Source organism: Leptinotarsa decemlineata, unplaced genomic scaffold (assembly GCF_025532065.1).
Source record: "Leptinotarsa decemlineata unplaced genomic scaffold, Ldec_3_MD MMD2_P_RNA_scaffold_6, whole genome shotgun sequence".
In the NCBI taxonomy this organism is placed as follows: domain Eukaryota; kingdom Metazoa; phylum Arthropoda; class Insecta; order Coleoptera; family Chrysomelidae; genus Leptinotarsa; species Leptinotarsa decemlineata.
In genome coordinates this window covers 7763582-7786946 of record NW_027412533.1, presented here as the reverse complement: position 1 = coordinate 7786946, position 23365 = coordinate 7763582, and the positions used below count along the sequence as shown (strand labels likewise).

Genomic DNA, 23365 nt, shown 5'->3' with positions numbered 1-23365 from the left:
CCCCCCCCCCTCATCGCGCATGTGCGCTCCCACCATTTTCCCACCGCTCACGCATCGAAGTCGATACCCTCCGGAGAGCACTCCACAACATTCAGTTCGAGAAGTCATCTCATCGAGAGCAGTCCACTCCACAACAAGGCAGTACGTTCCAACGACCAACTTGATATTTGAGTAAGTAAATTAGGAATGTTATTTTTTATATCAACTAACTTTGTATTATTTCTTCTTTTTCAGAATGGCAACCAATACACAGGAGGTGAATAATGCTGTGGCGTCTATTCTGCCGGTGTCCGCTGACCAGGAGGAGGCAGCATCTTCGAGAGCGGTGACGGTTGACCAGCCAACCACTTCGCGTTCGCGAGTTAGGTGCAGATCTTCTAGCCCTGACTTATTCGAGGAGGAGGAGGAAGTCAGGGCTGTGAAGAAGGTTTGCCAACGACCTGCAGCAAAGGTTGGTCCTATTTCAAAGTACCGAGCTACTTGCAATAGGACTAATCCTTATGCAGGTAGTTTTTCGACCTCTCGTAAGAGGGCCTCCACACCAGCAGCAGCACCAGCAGCAGTGGAAATTCCGAGGAGTCCTTCTCCGGAGTTGGTGATATTGTCGCCGTTGGTGACGCGACTACCACCGCTGCCAGCGACACCGGCGGATCCTGAGGTGTTGGTGCCACAGCCTATCGGAGAGGTTAGTGAAAAGATGAGTGTTTTTCTGCAGAGATGCAAGAAAGCAGAACGAGCTGCCCGATCTAGCGAGGCCGAGTTGGTTACCATGAAGCGACAAATGGCTGAAATGGATAACCGACGGAGGGAACTCCAAAAGGAAATGGCCGAAATAGATCGGAATTATGCATCTCTGCAGGAAAGGTGTAAAGCAAAGACCTCTTCGATAGAGCTGTACAAAAAAGTAGTGACAGTTATGGACACTCTTTTTGTAGATGAAGTGTAAATGTAAGATTAGTTTTAGGTTAGTTAGGAGTATTTAATTATGGTAGTTTTAAGTTTATATTTGTTAAGTTTATATTGAATAAAGGAAAAGGAAGTGAAATAAAGGGTGTACACTGTTTTTTGGTTTGGTACACATTGAACAATGCGATGGTTGGAGCATTTTTCTTCACTTCCTCTTATTATCATTATTATTTTTTTATTTCAATTCCAAGTTCTTCTAGACAAATACCTCACATCAATTTTTGTGTTCTCTAATCACTTGTAAATAATTTCATGTGAAGAAAATTTAAAAAATAAAAAAATAGACATGTTTCATAGTGAAATCGACAAGTATATTTCATTTGTATTTTATCCATTCAAGTATCTCTTTCATTGAATATGTCTTATGTCACTTTGCAATTTACCCCTACTCATTGAATATGTCTTATGTCACACTACAATTTACCCCTACTCAATGTTCCACTCCTCTCCCACTCCCTCTCGAAAGTATAAAAGTAGAAATCATCTGATGAAACATTCAGTTGATCAGCTAGCATCGAGATGGAACCCGATTCAACCTCCGAACCCTATAGCTGCCCGGATCAGGGGTACAACTTCAATTACTGGGATAACAGCCAGGTACAGGTTGTCTCTTCCACCACGGAACCCCACAGTCCGCCATACGAATACCGGGATCACGACATCAGGATGCAAGTTCAGCATGTCACTGGCAGTGACGAAGGACACTTGGATGACTCGGAATATCCAGATCCTGACGGATGGTGGGACCCTGCTTATGATGACATTGTCCCAATGAGTAGCGACGACGACGATGATGACGACGACGACTCTGGTGATGATGCTGATGACGAGCTTGACGTTAGACGTCCTCCACCATCCCCTATCCTCATCGAGGATAGTCCTCCGCCATCCCCAATCCTAATCGATGATGATGTCCTCAATTCCGATGATGACATATAATCATCTACTCGTCCATCATTTCCTTTCCTTTCCTTCCACGGAGTACACACTTTTTGGTTGGTGTACACGAGGCACTGCGAGGCTGGGGCAGTGTCTTCCTCCCTTCCTCTCCCTCTTATTAGTTTTTTTTTCATAATAATCACTAGAATTTCTCCTAATAATCGCTCAGAGTTTCATTCTTGATGTTTTCGAATCTCAAACACTGTTCTACATTTCACCCCCTCCATTTCATTTCTTCCAATATAAATATAGCAACAATCCCAGTTCTATATCATTCTTCCACAATGTCGAGTACAGGACCCATCCAAGTACATGAAATAGATTCAACGTCTGATCATTTGAGTACAACCTTCGCTCAATTTCTGCAGCGAATCTATGATCTTCCTGATGATTTCGCAGAACGAGTGGAACAAGGTATTCAGGACGACATAGATGCTGTTGACGATAATAATGCGGATGATGTGATTAGTATATCATCTGATTCAGCTGATTATGACGACGACGACATCATGAGTATATCATCTGATTCAGATGACTACTATGAGGATGATATCATTAGTATATCATCTGATTCAGATGACGATACCATAATTATTGTTTCTGATGATGAGGAGCGTTAGTCCATATCATTGCATGGATTAATAAAAAAATAACAGCCCTTTTCAGGGCTACAATTAAAGACTGAAACAATAAAAAAAATAGCTCTTTTCAGAGCTACCATTATACTTTCAAACAGAAACAGATTCATACCATTGTTAACATTATGTTAACATTATAATCTCAAACGAAATATATGTATGTGAAAGTATTCATCATTATATGCATATGAATGATTGACAAATGCCAACTTCAACTTTCATTTAAAGTAGTACTCATCATATGCATAGATATTCAATGACTATCAAATTCCAAATTTCGACTTTTCAGTCAAAGTAGTAATTTATTTGTCATATAATGTATAGATATTCAAAGACTAACAAATTTCCAACTTAGACTTTTATTAATCAAAGTATTCATTTGTCACATAATCTATGAATACTAATACAACTAACTACTGTTTGTGTGAATAATGTAGCCCTGAAAAGGGCTGTTGTTTTTTTTTTGACCAGTAGGTCCACGGTTATTGTGCCACAGGTTGGACATTATTACATATAATACATGTAGATACTCGGGTGAAGTTTGTTAGTGGCCTCTCGCAAGCTTCACACCAATTCTGTCCCATTTCCATAATTGAGACAGTGTTGTGGGTGTTGACATGGGCATACCACCCTCCATTATTGTTTCTATGCGAATAAAACCGAAAGCAGCACCAACATAGTTTTTTGTTCTCTCCATCTATTGTGCTGATCAATACGTATGCATCCAATGCACAATACAAATCCAAGGGATCTTCCAGTGTCTCACTGACATTGAGTGTTCGCATACCGATCCTCATAGCACCATCACCTTCAGTTGTGTCAGCTTCTATCCCTTCATCATCTCCTTCTTCATCCATGACCCTCTCAAACTCCATCACGTCATCATCTTCGTCGCTTTGGTTGGCCTCGTTTTCAACTTCGTCTATCTCATCTTCATCGACTCCAACATCTTCTGCTTCAACTATTACTTCCTCTAGCGGAACATTGACATCCTCATCATCTGATTCGTCTATCCAATTGTTTTCATCAACAGCAGCTATTCTATTTAATGCAGCATTTATTTTTGCAGAATTCATCTTGTTGTTGTTTGCTCACAGTTGTAGAGAGTGAATGAATGAACTCTAGGTTTGCAAGTCAACTTATATAGGAGGTGATGCGACTCCCACTTGACTCGTTTAGAGTGGAATAGTAGGAGAAGTTATCCCACTATACTTCCACATGATGTTGATTTGTATAAATAGAGATCGTAGGTATAGGAGAGAGCATTCAGAGTTTCTGTAAGTCATCTCTTTATATTTCTAATCGAATTAGTAAAATGCCGTTTCCAAAAGAGTGGAATGAAAAACCAAAAGTGTGTGTCTACCCAATGATGATTGCAGGGGCTATTGTGTGCTACTTTTGTCAAATAAGTAGACCTAAGGATTCAATCAATCCATGTACTGGTATGTGTAGTGATTGCGTGTTGCGGATTCAACTATCGCCTCCTTCTCATCCACCGAAGCGAACAAAATCGGATTATCGTCAACAACAGTTACAGTGTCTGAAGTGTTCCGAACCTATAATATTTAACAATATAGGTATCTGTAGAAATATTTGTGGTATCTGTGCTGCCGTTCCAACTCCACTGCAACGTTGTTTGCGTTGTGATACATATTCCATGAATTGTTGGAATCATGTATGCAATGCATGTAGAAGTACTTGGGATCTGTGTGAGAAGGTTGGTCAACTCTACCCCAATAGGAGAATCCATTTTTTTCAATGTTGGTGTTTGACGCACGAGCAACAACTATTGAGGAATAGAGTCAAAGAACGTTCCACATCCACAGAGACATATTAACATTTTTCATTTTTTATTATCGTTATTGTCCTCTATTATTAATAAATATATATATATTTTGAATTTATTTGTATTATTTTCTAACATTTAAAAATACATGCATGCAACACAAAGTTTTCCTCTTAAATGACAAAGATTGTTACATGCGTGAATAGTTTAGTGAGAGAGCGCATGTGCCAGTTGATGAAAGAGCGCATGCGCTAGTTTATTTTCTTCTATAAATGGTGAGGTCTCAGTAACATCATCACCTTTCCTATCCACATTCTATTGCTATCACATATCATTCCTCAGACCTTAATAATCATGAGCTCTATGCCGCTATTGATTGCTGAAGATGGTTCACCACTTGTTGATATCGATCAGACTGATTTTGAAAATATTCCAGTATTACATTTATCGAGTCAAGATTCGATAAATGATTTTGATATTAACGACTTCGTTAACTTTGCAGATGTGCCAGAACCAAATGAGCAAATTATTATTGAAAATCCGATCGTTTCGCAATTATCATCACTCAAACACTCTTCATCTACCCTTCCTCTTGGTGTTGATAAGAAATCTAGAACAATCAAGAGGAAGGTTACTAAGGCATCTTCATCGATTGTCACTGACTTTAAAGAAAAGAAAGAATCCAAAAGTGTTGTGCGACAGAAAAAACCCGCAACGAAAAGTGACAGATCGAAGAGGAAGCCAAAAGGTACTCCTAAAGAAATGAAGAGTGATTTGAAAGCTGAACCGCTATCTTCTTTCAGCCCCCTCCATCGGTTTGGGGAAATGAAAAGGAAAGCAAAATGCCGTCTTGTAAAGGCACAGATGACTATTGCTGAACTTGAAAAGAGTGAGCGAGCTATTAATGCTAATAATGAAACTCTTGAAGCATTAGATGCCAAGATTGCATTAGCGAAGGTTGAATTGGCTAGAATGTCTAAAGATGCTGATGAACTCCGTTCAAAAATTGGTAAAGATAAGCAATTCCATCAACGTTCGAGAATGCAAGCTCAGGCTGAGCTTGAGGAGTCGACTAAGCTTTATGAGACAGCATTATCAGTGAGAGATAATTGGCAAAAAGAGTTGGATACTGCATTTCAAAGTGACGGCGATTAGTTTTGGGAATGATAATGTGTTTTCAATATCGTGAGTTGAAAAATATAAGCGGGAATGGAGTATACAATTAATTTGGTTTGGTATACACAGAACATTGCGAATGGCTGGGGCAATGTTTACCGCTGCAATATTTTTCAGTTCACATACTTATAATTGAAATGAAAACAATAATGAACTTTAATATTACTTTATTCATAAAAGTCACTATTATATACATTTAAACCATATTTGATTCATCAATCCAAGAATTTTGTTCGCTAGGAAGGCCTAACCACTTTACATATACTTTATTTTTTCTTCTCTTCAACACCTTCTCAATCAGATATACGTCAGGATTCTCGGTTCGTAATAACTCTTCTTCGTAAAAACATCCTCTAATCGGCTGTTCATTCATATCTTCAAGATTATAAGTCGTTGGGATGGTTTTATTAATTTTAACAATCTTGAATAGCTCCGTGGTAAAATTCGCAGTGTAAGACTTTTCAAAAATATGTTTGTATTTACTTATACGTACAATATCATTTAATTGGAATTTGGGTTTACTTTGTCTTCCTCCAATTCCATTGATACCCTTGAATTTTAATTTTGTTGTTGAATCAACATTGATGGGTGCCATACCTATTGTACGATGAACTTTATTATTATATCTACTAGTTATAATTGGAAGAATATCAAGCCATTTGTGGTGACCTCTCATCGAAAATTCCTTGTAGAGCCATGCCTTTATTGTACGAATCACTCTTTCTGCTATAGCTGCCTTCTTTGTGCTAAATGTTGAATAATGATTGATATTATATTCTCGCATGAGAGATGAGAAGCTTTTATTGAAAAATTCTTTCCCTTGATCGCTTTGTATGTGTTTGGGGGAGTATTTGGCTTCTTTCAGTACATGTTTCATTGCATTAGTTACTGTACTACCTGTTTTATCTTTAACTGCTACAGTCCACAGATATTTGGAGTAACAATCTATCACTACAAGTATATATCGGTATCCTTCATTACTTTTTGCATAAGGTTGCAGTTCAGCTAAATCTATTTGCCATAGATCTGCAAAACCTTTGATGGTGGTTATTCTTCTACGAAAATTACGTCTTGCAGGTTTATGTAATTCATTAACAACTTGTCGTTTGACATCACTTATTTCATTAGTCATTCTATTTCAATATGATTAAAGAGAAAAGGTGATAATGTTACTGCATTGAATGATGATGTGACAGTGATCATTACATGTGAATATGTTAATATATTATACCTTCTTCACGTAATTCTTCAATTATTGAAATTATTTCATTATCATGTCCGGTATGTCCGGCTGACTTTGAAGCTACCAATAGTCGTAGGCGAGCAACTAACTCTTTCGGTGAATTCCAGTACACATAATTCACAGGTTTAGAATTATATATTTTCTCCATTTTCACTCGTTTGAGTGCTCCACCAATTTTACTTCTACTTCTTATTGGATATTGTCGTGAGTCTAATAGAGGTTTGATAACTTCACGAAATTTTTTAGAATTTGTATTTTTAAAACCATTCTTCAGATGATATTGTTTATATGGAGCATTCGTTATTTTCAATATTTTGGAATATACTTGACGAGTTTCTTCATTATCAACATCTTGTGGATTCTTCAAAAAAATCATATCATACAATTCTGGACTACCTGCGCATTCATATTTTTTCACTTTATTAGCATCCCAAAATGAAATGTTTCCATCTTTGAAATTTACCACTAGACTTCCCATTTTCAGCTTTTGTGTAATTGGATCCATACGTACGCCAAATGTTCCATCATATGCTGGATTTCTAGATTTTATATTATTCAAATGTTTCATCAAAACATCTTCACCACTTTCATTCATAACAGGTGAGATGTCAGGATCCGAGGAATCGATGTGGGACGATGATGGTGTTTCGAATAGAGTTGTTCTCATATCGTCTTGAAGTGTGCTCGTGTCACTATTCACAGATGATACACTACCAAAAGATTGTTTTCTTCCTATTGGAGTACTCATGGGATAATTTGAAGTAGATTGAACAGTTCCATGATTTGGTGATAACACTGGTGATTTAGAAGTAGCGTTTGATGATAAAACATTCAATGGTTTCATTATGGGCTCATACAATCTTTCAAGTGTCGTACGATTTTCAATATTATCATTCTTGATAGAGTTGAATTTCTGCCTGACAGCTTCTGTTGTCTCTACTAGTTGACGTTTCAAATTTATTTCATTGTTTTTATTTTCAGGATCTTTTTTTGTATTCATAATGCCCTTTTTTTTGAATTAAAGCTTAATTCGTTGGTGAAGTGACCACTACAATATTCAGTGATCGAATAAGTTCCAAAAACAAGATCATGGGTATATAAAACTATCGAATCCTTTGCGATATCTACCTTCATCTATTTTTCTATCCTTATCAATGACTAGAAATCCATATTGGTCCTCCCAGCATTTAACACACATCAATTGGAATTGTTTGAATGTTACATCGGGTGAAACATGATCTGAATAAATGTGATGTAAATTCGTCTCATCTTGTTTGAACATTATAATGAAATTGGTTTTGTCACGCACTAACTGTTTGGGTACCCGTGAATATGTCTGTGCTAGATAAAAACAATCAACATCCTTATGACGTCCCATACAGAAATATGATCTAATAATATCTTGCTTTTCACATATTACATCATCGAAAATGAAAACAGAATTAGGCTTAGCGTCGGAGGGTTCCACTATTTCTGCATTATTGCTGAATGTATAAAAACCTAATCCTTTTATAGGTTCCAAAACACTTCGCAAGTACTGATATTTAGGTTGATTGAGTGATTTCGAATAGAGATACACATTTCTAAATCTCAGTCCTTGTGGATGTGTTAATAGTGATATCATTGCATTCGTCTTTCCACAATTTGAAGGTCCTATAATGAGTCCTCGAACTGATGATGGAAGTAGTGGACCATGTCTGAATACCCTTTGTCCATTCAATCCACAACCAAATTTCTCATCTAGATTATCTACAGCAAACTTTTCTTTCTGTTTTACAATGCGCATCGTGCCGTGGTTGGAGACTATATAAATGTTATTAGCTTATTCATTTCAATGTGTACCATCAAACGATACGGACGTATTGAAAGTGATCGTAAAATTAAAAGAGGTTGTGGTTTTGTTAATGATTTAATAAACAAACTTCCTTTCGAATTACATCTACCGGAGGTTATCAATACTGTGGACCGGGTACAAAATTGAAACAACGTTTAGCTCGTAACGACCCTGGAATCAATAAATTAGATATTGAATGCAAAAAACACGATATTCAATATTCTAAGCATCCATCCGATCTTGCAGCAAGACATTTAGCCGACAAAGAACTTGAATACAGCGCTTGGGATAGGGTTAAATCGAAGGACGCGAGTATTGGGGAAAGAGCAGCTGCATTACTTGTCACCAACATTATGAAAGCGAAAAGACATATGGGCATGGGTTGTAGTACCAATAAGAAAAAATGTAAGAGGAAACAAACGAAGAAAAATAAAATTAAAAAAGTTGCATTTGGTGCTGGGATAGTCCATAAAGTGCGAAATGTATTGAAGAAAGCTGGTGGGAATCAATTTGTGACGAATAATAGCAAAAAAGCTATCACTGTGGCATTGCAGGCGGCACGTAAATACCTTAAAGCTGCCGGTGGAAAGAAGAAAATCCGCACACCACGCATAATTCCTGTTCCCAAGATCGGTGGACTTTTACCATTGATACCAATTTTTGCTGGACTATCCGCACTAGGAAGTTTGGCGGGAGCTGCTGCTGGTATTACCAAGGCCGTGAATTCGGCAAAAGCCAGCAGAGCGGCTTTAATGGAAGCCAATCGTCACAATAAAACCATGGAGGCTGTAGCATTAGGCAAACGCGGAAGTGGAATATATCTCAAACCATACCGTAAAGGTTTAGGACTATATTTAAAACCATACAAAGCCACAAACAAAACAAAAAACTAATTGAACCCCTACCTCAGAGGCCTCTTACTGATCTCGATCTCAGTTATTATGCACAAAAAATGAAAATTCCACATTTTCGTGGTGTTTTTATGCGTGATAGATTACCATCTTCAGGTCCAAAACAAAACGAGACAGCTATTGTTAATTTAGATGGAATAAGTGGACCAGGAACACATTGGGTGGCATATAAAAAATGTGGGAAAGAAGTCACATATTTCGATAGTTTTGGAGATCTACCCCCACCATTGGAATTGACTCGATTCTTTCGAAAATGTTCGAATGTAAAAATCAAATATAACTATGATCGACAACAGAAATTTAATACAGTTCTCTGTGGTCACTTGTGCTTGCAGTTTCTCTCTAAATAATTTTCCAAATAAAAATGGATTCAACACCAAAACTGGATCGGGAGGCTATCAAGGGAATGGGGTTTTCACTTAGAATGTTTTCAAAATATGGTACCTTGAAAAAAATGGATAAAGTGATGCTTGCAAATATGCCTAAGGAAGTGATACTTGCATGTGTTGCACATGAGATTGCATATGTTTGGGAAAAGTTGCCTAAGCATCTGCAAGATGACATCGATATAATGAAACATAGATATTGTTATGAGCACCACCACCACGATCAAAATTCAGAATCGGATGTTAATGACGGTCCTATACCTCGGAAATCTATGTGTTGTATTTGTAATATAGAGGATGTGAATATTGGTATCAATAAAAATGATACTTATTACAATACAACACCTTCCAAAAAGTGTAAATTGTCTCAAATGTGCTGTTGCTGTGTACAATAATAAATTGAAATGTGTTTCAAAATATTCATCAGTCATGTCACGAAAGTTCGAGCTACAAGCTGTCGGGACAAGTGTCTTGAGTGCGGATTTTTTTCCACCAATTGAATTGGATAGGAACAGTCGTTATGGATTAGGACTTTTGGGATTCTATGGATGCAATACAATCAATAATATAACTGAAGCTAATAACTTAGTTAGTTTTAGAATCAGTAATGACAACTCATCGATACCCCAAAAGTTGACAATTGAAATTCCATGTGGTGCTTATGAAATAGAAGAGATCAATGCCGTCATACAGAAACATATCATGTTCAGATTGTTTCATGATAAAAAACCAAATGATGTCGTTGCAGATGATATTTTCTATCTACACGCCAATAATAATACATTCAAATGTGAAATGCGATCCAAATATGAAATTGATCTGACACATCCAAATTCAATAGCAGAAATGATGGGGTTCGCTCATGAAATATTTCCACCAAATCAGATACATGAATCATCATTACCAATAAACATTACAACTGTGAGACTTATCCGCTTAGATTGCAATATAATATCTGGTTCATATATAAATGGTGAAGAATCCCACATTCTTTTCTCATTCGATATTGATGTTGAACCTGGCTACAATCTTACTAAAGAACCACACAGTATTATATATATGCCTGTCAGTCCAGAAGGTCGTCAATTGATTCACAACATTACAGTGCGTATTTTGGATGAAAAAAATAACCTTATCGATTTTGGAAGTGAAGAAGAGATTTTCATTATTTTGGAATTGAAGAAAATCGAATAACTGTTGTTATGGGTTTCATTTATAATAGACAAAATCGCATTGAACAATCCCAAACGAGTTGCACTATCAAAAAGAAAGGTGTGCATAAAAAGAAGCTCATTCCACAAGTGTATGCTAAACAGTTAGCACATAACGCTCTGTCTGTGAGTGATCTTAAATTTTTGAAATCGATTGGATTGAAAGTGAGAAAATAACAATGGTGCTCGAAACAAACAATGAAAAGTTGAATATATTCAATGAACCAGTGCTCGATCATTCTCTCATAAGTTTACATGAGCACACATATAAGCCCTATGGATCACCGCTATTCAGGAATTCGGATGAAATCAGAATTGCAATCAATAATCAAGATGTTATACTAGATATTGCCGAGAGCTTCATTTACATAGAAGGTAAATTCACCCCCAAAGATGTAGCGAAAACATGCTATCTCTCGAATAATGCAATTGCATTTCTCTTTGACGAAATTCGTTATGAAATGGGAGGTGAACAAGTGGCTGTTGTTAGAAAACCTGGGATAACATCTACAATGAAAACCATGATATCATTTGGACAATCTCATGCTAACACATTATTGACATCTGGTTGGGGACTTTCACAATTGAAGCAAGATATCTTGGATACAAACAGTCATGTTTTTAGTGGAAAACTACCACTGAAATATTTGATGGGTTTTGCTGAAGATTACAACAAAAGTATCTTGAATGCCAAACAGGAATTGATTTTGATTATCGCTCGATCATTCAAAAACTCATATATAGGTGAGGTTGATGCTGATTTGGAAATAAATAAAATCGAATGGAAAATAAGGCATATTGTACCAGATGATAAACACAAGCTCAAACTTTTGAGTAGAATAAACAAAAGCGGTCTGAATGCCAAAATCAAGTTGGCGTATCGTATGTGGGACCTCTATGAACTACCATCATTACGTGGGACTTCTTCAGACATATGGGCCATCAAAACAACTAACGCATTGGAAACTCCTCGTTTTGTCATCATCGCATTCCAAAGTACTACCACATCTGAAGATAGAACACAAGATATTACAAAATTCACAACTGCTGATATCAATAGTATTCGAGTATACTTGAATTCTGAAGTTTATCCATATGAGCGTTGGAATTTGAATTTCGATAAAAAACTTGATGCTCCTGCTTATTATGCTTTTGAGAGTTTCCAGCGAAGTTATTATGATAAAGATATGAGTGAACCTCTGATGGACATTGGACAATTTAGAGAGAATCCACTATTCGTCATCGATTGTTCCCATCAACCGAATGCAACAAAATCATCAACTATTGATATAAAGATTGAGTTTGAGACGAGGAAGACCAAGTTTCCAGACAACACTAAAGTATATGCATTAATTTTGCATGATACAGTTTTAACATACAATGCATTGGATGGTTCAGTTCATAGCAGATATTGACACTTTTTTTTCACTCTATCATGTACTGTTTTATGATCTTTTTTTTTTTATATTGTAACTGACTTATATCATGTATTGTATTTTATATCATATTTATTGTTTTGTAATCATTTTCTATTGTATTTCATCAGATTTAAATAAATAAAACATGAAAATAATACAAAGTTTTTTATTTGACATTATTTATGATTCACAGGAACATACAGACTATCTAAAATAACTTCTTCCTCATAATCATCATTTTCGCGACCATCTTCAATTTCCTCTCGATTTTCATCATTCAATTCAAAGTGATGAATAATCCATTCTGGCAAGTATGGTTGGAGGCTATACAGGAATCTTCTTAGGTTCAGTTCAATCATAACCTCACAAAGTTGCCACAATTCCAATTCATTATCCAAAAATTTGTTGCAAACTTCTGCACCACTCCAATAGTTCTCAGCATCACGAAGGCATAATTCGATTTGTTTTTCATCATAGCATACACTCATATCATAAACGCTTGCATGTTCGGCTCCATCACCCAACACCTTCAATTTAGACGACAAATGTTGAACCGATGATTTGAGATCTACAATATCGACCCAATCTTGACTTGCGTACTGCATCCACATCTTTAAATGGTGGAACTGAAATCGAACAAAAAAAAAAAACAATAAGCAACCTCCAATTTTTCAGTGATATAATACTCACATTCCCATTTTACTTGTAGTTACAAAGTGAGTGTATTCAACTAAGTTAGTAATGTTTATATTTCCATATAATTATCATCTAATATATGAATATTAATAAAACAATAAGAAATTCATTATAATTACTATTATTATTCAATCATATTGAATTTGACTAGAGTTATCGTTTTCACACCAAAAAAAACTTTGTAAGCTATGACCTAAAGAAATTCACTATAAATTATTACTATTATTCAATCATATTGAATTTGACTAGAGATCGCGTTTTCATGCCAGCAAAACTTTGTTGGCTCTGTCCTAAATACATCATCGTATATTTACCACCTGATGAGTTGATACAAGATATATCGTCATCACTGAATTGCAACGAAATACGTTTTGGTAGCCATGTTTTAAATAATTTATCATTGCTCACATCTTGCAAAGTTAATAAAATTGATTTACCAAATCGTGTAGAATAAGTTGACATATTTTTAATTATGTACACTTCATCAATTGGCAATGATGATAAGGCCTTTTGCTCTAGTATTTCAACCTCCTGTACAATCAAATTATTAATTTTATTCAAGTCTACTTTTGAAACGGACATGATGAAAATATATATGAAAATATAAACAATTTCCAACAGACAAATACACTCACCGTCTTCCTTCTATTACGAACTGAATAACACTCTACCAATTGCTAACTGCTGCAGATATATTCGTCTACTGATTTCATAGTGTGCCAGGCATTTCTTTTATATTAAACAATGTGAGTCACCCCCACCATGAAACCGTGAAAGATTCACATTGCTAGTTGCTATCCACTAGAGATGCCTGACGTCACAGCCAAGCCCATCTCCCAACTTGATGCGATAACAGTTGCCGGTACGAGCAAGCAGTGGTCGTTGCGGTCTCGGAGAGGGTAGACGCTAGGCAAACAGTCCTCGGCTGCCGTTGTGTCACCATGGATAGCGGGGCTAGAGCGAACCTTCATCGCTTCAGGAGAGGTGAGGGCAGACCGATGAATACGCATTACTCTGCCACACGTCGTGGAGTGAACATGTCGCTCTCTAGCCGTTGAACGGTTATTGCTGTGACGTCACTCCACTACTAACTTGGTGCCCTAACACCGATGGAGCATTTATTACTTGGAGGATCTTCGAAGTATGCAGACGTATGTTTGTACATAGACAAACAAGCACATGATGAAACCCTGTACCGTGCATTCTCCTACACACACACATAAACACACAAAATCTCATATGAAAAAAAAATCTGAACGATCCATGCACCAGACACTTCAAGGTCACAACGCCTTGACTTCACTGCACAACAAAAAAAACTTCACCAAACAACAACCAATAAAAAAAGCAATTAATACGTCATAGTGGTGGGGGAGGCCGAGAATCAGCTGTAAACAACTACTGCTTTTGTTAGAGGTGGAACAGAGGATTTAGCAAAGTTCTGATTAACAGCATTAGCTACCGACCAGAAGGATCTAGACCTGTTGGAATTGGCAAGCAGTTTATCCCTATTTCTCTGATTATGAAGTTCTTTGCTTTGATTTATCCTAAATTTGTAGCTGTTGCGAGCATTAACGAACCTAGTTTGGTTTTCGGCATTGGAATTTGTGTGCCACTGCCGGTCCGCGATAGCACATATCTACCTCACTTGGTAGTCACTATATGCAAAAAACTGAGCCATAAATAAAATTCAATTGGATACTTTTTACAATGCACATTTTAGAATGTTTATCAAATTTTTATGAAAATTGATACAATTGTCGTTTAAAGTATTTTATACAGATAAACTAAGTTATGTGTATGAATTGTTTCAAAATAATCACGATAATATAAATTGACGCAACGCAGTAAGCCATTACGTGTCGCGTCTACTATAAGACGACGGGTGGCGATGCGCGGGGTTAGAGGGGCGGTCTAAGCAATAAAGCGCTATCGCTGAGAACGTGACCCGAACGCGGGCAGACGCGGGCAGACGCAGGCGGGCAGACGTCGTTGACGGTTGTGTTAGTTTTACGAATTTCTTTATAGGTAATTTAATTCAATTTTTGAAGCTATTCAGTACTCAGTGCAGTTGACATTCTTATATTAACGTACAGTCGAAGCTACTGAACCAATAATCTTGGAATATGCAGGTAGGTTCTTTGTATAGCGAAAATAAGTATCCAGAAAGGAAATCCGGAATTTCCATCCTCAGGGGGAAAATTAGGGGTTCAAAGATTTTGTTGAATTTTGTCAGTTTTGAAGTTGGAAACCTGAAGTTTTGGGTTAATGAAAAAATATTGTAACTAATTGTTCAAAATGATCTGTCACGAAACTTAATGAGACATACAAAATTCTAGGCGGGCGAAGCCGCGGGCAACAACTAGTCATACATTTATACATAATTGTATGACCTAAAACTTTGGTTTTGGTTGGATGTTGTTTCATTGTCTCATTGTTTTGTATTTTCTGTTGAAAAATCTGGTTACCAGCTATCACCCCTCACATGAACGACAACTCTCAAAGGACAAAACGTATACGGACTAAGAATAAATGCGAGGTCTTACATCTCAGCGTGCGATTGTATATAATCGTATTTCTTGTGTGTTTTTGTCAATGTCACTAGTATTTATCATCTTTTGCTTCATATCAAATTTTTATTGAATTAGTCTTTTTAATTTTTTTCATAGATTGGTAAAATGTTTATCTACAAGATGTTGTTTACAATATTCCGATATCAAACGTATATCTATGTATTCACTGCTACGATCTTTGAAAGTACACTAGAGTACTGATTAAATCTGACAAAATTTATCCTGCTGGAAATTTCATTCAGATCCAATCCCAATATTATCAGTGCACAACAAAATCGAAAACAATCCCATTGCTTCGCTCTGCCGTTCGAAAGGTGATGTTGGGGCAAATGACTACGCCGAAAACAGATCAATGAAAACACTCGTGTCCGTGGTGTTACGTTCTCACTGCAGCAGCTCTCCCGGGTACTGGGTTAGTGTGCTGCAGCTGATTTATGGCAGTGCCATCGGGGCATAACACACGAGAAATTACTGGAAAACGCTAGAGGCAGACTCCCTCGTTAGAATTGGATTACTCGTTTTATCGCGATACTGTCTCTTTGAGAAATTGCAAAGAAATATTCTCTATAACAGACATCGTGTTTGTGACGAAGAGGACAAGATATATTTATCGGAATAAAGGAATAGCACAGGATGGCTTATTGTATTAGGGTCAGTTAGTTACCGGACAAGCAAGTAGTTACTGGTCGAAGTTAACAATAGCATGGAAAATTATTTGATTGTTGTTTGAAATCTGGCTATTCTTGAACCTCCAGATGTGATGATTTGACTTCTCTGAAGTGATACAAAGTTTCTGTGCAGGAATTCACGTATACTGCAAGTTTAACACCATTCCAACATCAGCAGTGAAAAAAAAGGATACTCAGAAATATTCAAATCTTGGTAAAATTCAACATTCATCCTTCTTTGTTTTCGAAACTTTTGGTATATATCGTCTTCAAAATTCACCATCTACATTTATAATGACAGAGACAGTATTGCTTTGAAAATTAAAATTTTTCTGCTTCTATTTCTCAATTAGATCTTTATATCCTCCGCAAGAAATGCTTTTTCTATTCATCTAACTTTGTTCCATTCACCTGCTCACAATTTTTTTTTCGAATCCACAAGTTTATAACTGAAACAGAAACAATTTATAGGGCTCCAAGTAGGAGAATCTCAGTTAAAGTTATTTATGTATCTTGACGATAACACTTACTACTTGAATATTCTCATTCAAGAACATTTTGAACCAAAATGTATCGAGAGGTCGTGACCAATTTCATTCTGTTATGTTTCGCGAATTGAAAGATATTTTATTTGTCAACTACTATTTCACCAGCTCAACTGACAGTGTCATTAAGCACTAGAACCAATAGTATTTCACGGAAATAGGTCTAATTCTATCGGAAATTCATGTTTAGTGAATGGTTTTTGGAATCATTCCTACTCATGAAAATTATATTGAATGAAATTCAATTTATAGATTTCCCTGTTCGCAGCGAAAATACTTAGTTGTTTTGGATAAAACTGAAATTGTTTTTCGAACTGGTCAATGTATTGCCAACTCCATCGAGGACAAACTAGATAAGAGCACGATTTATTTCAACTAAATCTTGAGGAAACTGAATGGGAAATGAATGAAAACAGCAAATAAAACTAAAAAATGGTAATACAAACATCAATTGCTTATGACAACCGAAACTAATGACAAAACACATTGTAGTCAATAAGTGCTCCAAAAAATAAATAGAATGAATGCAACGGAAACGATTTTCAGAAAGCCGATGAAACTCGTAACTGGACACTACAAACATCATCTATTTACAGGGTGTTTCCTTACTACTGTACGAAACTTTAGAGAGTGATTACTTTTAAGAAAAAACATTCCGATGAACATATGTCTGGACTTGATTCGTTTCTGAGATACAGGGCTTCAAGTTTAAAAAGAAGAGTTTTTATAAAATATCATAAATACCCTTACACCAATTTGATTGAAATTAGCTGCAATTATTTGATGTAAAATGATGTTCATTTAGCTTGAACTAGATTGAAATTATTAGGACCAGTGGCGCATCAGTGGGCACCACAGTTAACAATATTGTAAAAAAAACGCCACTGACTTTTTTTATTTTTTGAAATCAGGCAACCAACATTATAATTTTTTGATCGCTTGTGTTTTCTTTATATCAAGCTCCGTTTAAGAAAAAAATCACTCCAAAAACTATTCACGGACAACATAAAATAAAAACAAAAAGTATATAATAAACAATTTTGACCTTGCAGTGGATGAGAAAAATGTTCAACTTCTGAAAAAATACAAGACTGCAATCGATTTGTCATTGATTGTCTGACACGTTCAAAAATACCTACAGTATTCCTTATGCTATCCAGCGATTAGTGTAGGTGACGTCGAGATACTGTCGAGCAGAACATTAAAATGAGCTGGAGCCCCGTCGTGCATTAACCACCTGTTGCCTCTTACAAGTACCGGCTCTTCTTCTAACAAAATGGGTTAAATGGGTGAATGATCCCGCAAAAGTCCGTGGATTCACCTGCTAATTTTGCTGGTAGACAAGATGGGCCAATTGGGTAGTTACCAATCATTCCTACCGAAACGTTCAGCAAAAATTGTTGGTAAAAATGACTTCCTTCAATAACGTGGAAATTGGTCATTGTGGAAGTTCATGATAGCATGTCGTGAAAAGTTAGCTTCGTCCGTGAATAAAATATATTGTGAAAAATTATTATTGTGTGTCATCGTATGAATCAACCACCTGGGTAAAACTTCCGAGGCAGTAGAGCTTCGACCCACTGTATGTGAAACGGGTATAGGAAGTTTCTTTTAGAACTGTCCATACAGTGTTAGGCTGACTTCCAGCTACAGTGCAGCTGAAAGTCATCCCAAGAATAGCTTCTTCTAGTTCAAGCGTTGTTACAGATTCTGGTCTTCCACCACTTGCATTTTTATTAAAACCCCCAGTTTCACATAATCTTACATGTAGCATTCTAAATGTTTCAGCATATGGAATTACTCTGACAAGATATCCGTCCTGATGAATTATTCGTGCTTATTCCGCATTTCCATTTGCTAATCCATAAATATTCTGTATCTCAGAAAGGAAGCAACTCCAGACACATGTTCATGAGAATTTTTTTTACTGAAAGTACTCAACGAATCACCTTCGTACCGTGTGTAGGAATATAATTAACACTTACAAAAAATACATAGAAATGCAAAATGATTATCCGTTATGGTATATTGACATTCTGAAATAGTCTCACAAGCTATGGTGTACAGTTTTTATAAAACTGTTTAACGAAAATCTCACAATGAAGAGTTTCTTGAGTACAAGCTGATGATTTAGTATGTTAGCAGAGATATTGTCAAATGCCAGATACTACATTGCCAAGTCAATTTACTCAAATTCTCCAGGGCACACTGTGTACCAAAGAACAATATTTTATCTTAAATTTCTCGTTTTTGGATAGATTTCTGCTTTCGGTGCTGATATTTCATTAAAAACTATTGTTGTGGAAATAATGTTCCAGACTATGATCTGGAAAACTCTTCAGTAGTACAACGAAAGAACTCGATACTGGATACTTTATAAAATCACGCCACGAGAGAGAACAAAGGAATGTATGAAATGAATAACATAAAAGCTGAAAATTTCAGATTCGCATACACGAAACAAAATGAAATTGTAACAGTTTAGGAATTGGAAAATGTTAATTACTTTGTGTAATAAAGTTGGAAAAGCGATATTATAACTGAATATAGGATGATGAAAATAAATTTTGACTGATTTCTATTGAGTTTTTCATCCGCAAATGGTTTAGATTTGTTAAACAATTTTCAAGTAAACTGATGCACTTTGACAAACAAGGCCTTGAACATACAATGATAAAGTCAATGTGTTTCTGTTACCTGGAATAGATAAATGAAATGAAAAATGTTATCAAATGTTACCTGAATTATCAATGCCAATGCTAAAACAATAACCTAGCCTTCATTCCGGGCCAAAAAGACGAGAAGGCTACAGTTAGGACACGTCTCAGTGAGCAGAATCCTGCCCTGGGAGTGGAAAACTGGATACTCCTGAGCAGAAAAGTGGAAGAGGAAGGACAAATCCTGGCCTACTCCATGAATGAAAGTTTCTTCAGGGCCTTGGAGAGGACAATAACCTAGCCTTCATTCCGGGCCAAAAAGACGAGAAGGCTACAGTTAGGACACGTCTCAGTGAGCAGAATCCTGCCCTGGGAGTGGAAAACTGGATACTCCTGAGCAGAAAAGTGAAAGAGGAAGGACAAATCCTGGCCTACTCCATGAATGAAAGTTTCTTCAGGGCCTTGGAGAGGAACATGTTTAAAGCCTACTATAAGCTGGGCATGGTCACCTTCAAGATCCTGAAGGGTCTCAACAGCAATGTTGAGAGTAATACAAACAAACCTGCAACACAGTAAGGGGTCCTCGGCTGTTCTTACCAAAGTGATGGGGGGGGTTTGATATTGCTCTCATTCAAGAACCCTGGGTGTACAGGGGAAAAATAATGGGATTGGGGGCATCAGAGGGGAGTTAATTTATAACAGAACCTCAGAGACCCCAAGAACATGCATAATTATCCGTAAGGGAATAAATAAACTGCCGTTGAGTAATTTGTGTTCCAGAGAATTGACGGCAGTCAAAATAAAGACGGCTGACGGGAGCGGACCTGAGGAAATCATCATTGGATCAGCATACCTCCCTTACGACAATCCGGAACCACCACTAAACAGGGAAGTGGAGGAGGGCCTGTCAAGCAGAGGGACTACAACTTATAATTGCTTGTGATGCCAATGCACACCACCTAACCTGGGGAAGCACCAACACCAACGAGAGAGGTGAGCACTTACTACAGTTCATCATGGCAAATAACTTGGACATTTCAAACATAGGCAATAAACCTACTTTCGTGAATGCGAGACGTAGTCAAGTGATAGACGTACCGATAGGAACTACATTTGTAAGTAACTATGTTCGGAAATGGAATGTGTCCGATGAGGAAAGTTTTTCAGACCATCGACACATAAACTTTGAAATCGGAGGGATTCGGACCTCGATCCTAACATATTAAAATCCCCGGAAAACAAACTGGGGAGCCTATACGGTGGACCTGGAAACCTGTTCAGACTGATTGGATTTTGACATCAGAGATTCCATAGACCTAGAGTTGGCAGCAGATCGATTACAGGGAGCTATCATCTCTACGTACAACGGATATTGTTCCATAGTAAATCAGAGATCAAACAGAAATGTGCCCTGGTGAAATGAAGATATGGCAAGGATGAGACAAAAAATCAGAAAAGCCTTCAAATGTGCAGGGAAACCAGGTTCATGGGACCAATACAGAAGGTCCCTAACTGAGTATAACAAAGTCTTGAGAAAATCCAATAGAGATACGTGGAGAAGGCAATGTGAGGAGGTCGAACAGACCCAAGCATGTGCCAGGCTCTACAAAATTATCTCGAAGGAACCTCAGGTATCAATGAATAATCTGAAAATAAATACGGGGGAGTATACAAAAACCGGAGAAGAGACTATCAGAGAGCTTTTCCGGGTACCTACACTTTCCCGGTCAGAAATCACAAATCTAACACTGGAGTCCTGAGCGAATTCAGAACTGGAGACCCCGAAAAGGGTATCCAGGGAGGACTGGCAAATGATAAAGAAGGTGAAAGATATGGGAAAAATTAAATAGGCTGAAAACTCATTTCAACCCTATAAGTCGCCGGGACCTGATGGCATATACCCAGTAATGTTTCAGAAGGGACCGGAAATACTTTTCAAAAAATTGTGTATAATTCTCAGGACAAGCTTAGCTCAGGACAAGCTTTGAGACACATACCAAAAACTTGGAAACTGATCAGGGCAACCTTCATTCCGAAATCTAGGAAAATCGGACAGGACTCGACGACGGTTTTGAGACCAATTAGTCTGATGCCATTTGCGTTGAAAACGCTAGAAAAACTACTTGACAGGCATATCAGGGATGTATCACTGGCTATCAGACTATTTCATCGAGACCAATATGCATACAGGTCAGGTATGTCAACAGAAACGGCTGTCGGGAAACAAAAAAAGTGGAATATACATACATAAACAAGGAAGTACTTTTATCTGCTTTCTTGGACATTGAGGGCGCATTTGATAATACGTCGTTGGAACCAATCATTCAGGCGTCGAGGAGAAGAGGGATCGACAAGACAAGCTGTAGGTGGATAGACTGCATGGTTAGGGGAAGATTGGTATATACAACCATTATGGGGGAAACAGTCGTGGCACGGCTAGCAAAGGGCTGTCCTCAGGGGGGTTCTATCCCCTCTGTTATGGAACCTTGTAATGAACGTATGTAATGTATGTCTCTTGGGCCATAATGGGTATAAAGCACTGGGCTATGCAGACGACTAAGTCATCTTAGTCCGGGGTAAAAACAATAATGTAGTAAAGGGATGTATTCAGCAGGCCCTGAACATTATAACAAGATGGACCGAAGAAAAAGGGCTTAACATACGCCCATCCAAATCGACCATAGTAGCATTCACCAAGAGGACTAATACGGAGGGTCTCGGACCTCAAAAACTTCGAGGTGAAAAAATACAAGAATCGAGGGAGGTTAAATATCTGGGAGTAATCCTAGATTCCAAACTGACCTGGAACCAACACTTGGACAGGATGAAGAGGAAAACCGAGGTAGCACTGATGCTCGCCAGTCTCACCTATGGAAAAACATAGGGGCTAAAACCAGACATGGTATATTGGCTATACACGATGGTGGTTAAATCCATGATAACATACGCATCTCTGGTCTGGTGGCCAAAGATGAAGCAGGCGACCGCCATTAACAAACTAGGCAATGTGCAAAGACTTGCATATTTGGAAATGACGGGAGCAATGAGAACTACTCCAACAGCTGCATTGGAGACACTCCTGAATCTACCTCCTTCACACTTTGTAATAATGGGGGACGCCAGGATGGGTCAATTCAGACTGGAAAACTCACCGAACTACAAAAGATCGGACCGAACAGAAATTTCGGAACAAGAAGAGGAGCACATATTGAATTTGTGCACGGACCACATGACACCGAAGTACACCTTTAACACAAACTTCACGGCCAAAAGCATAAGCCGTGAAGAGTGAAAGGCCATTAGTCATCCCGAAAACATGTTTGGAAAATACATCTGGTATACAGGAGCTGGAATATACCGAGCGGATAAAAATATAAACAACAGCTATCCGCTAGGACTATTCACATCCGCCTTACAGGCGGAAGTGTATGCTATCATGCAGTGTGCAAGGCTTATTGAATTTAGACCTCAGAGAAATGAGCGGATCAAGATTTTTACAGACAGCAAGAGCACACTTGGAGCTCTGACAAAGCCGAAGATGACATCAAAACTGGTCTGGGAATGCCAGACCAGTTTTGGAAGAACTGAATGAACTTGCAAACTGGAACAAATTAATTATATACTGGGTGCCAGGGCATTCAGGAATCACAGGTATTGATTAAGCTGATGAATGCGCTAGACGCAAATCATCGACTTCAGGAATAGGTCCTGAACCAGC

General features: G+C 37.5%; 2 protein-coding genes across 3 annotated transcripts in view; one reads left to right on the top strand and one right to left on the bottom strand.

The window, feature by feature from the left end:
• Positions 1-23365, bottom strand: part of LOC111504189 (protein O-mannosyl-transferase Tmtc3) — a 211923-nt gene that overhangs the window by 26172 nt on the left and 162386 nt on the right. The gene's annotated exons all lie outside the window — the stretch shown is intronic.
• On the top strand, positions 8-1044 carry LOC141480103 (uncharacterized). Its single transcript, XM_074169907.1, has 2 exons — positions 8-171; positions 235-1044. Exons 1-2 carry the CDS (start codon positions 20-22, stop codon positions 944-946), a joined length of 864 nt encoding a protein of 287 aa, XP_074026008.1. The 5' UTR covers positions 8-19; the 3' UTR covers positions 947-1044.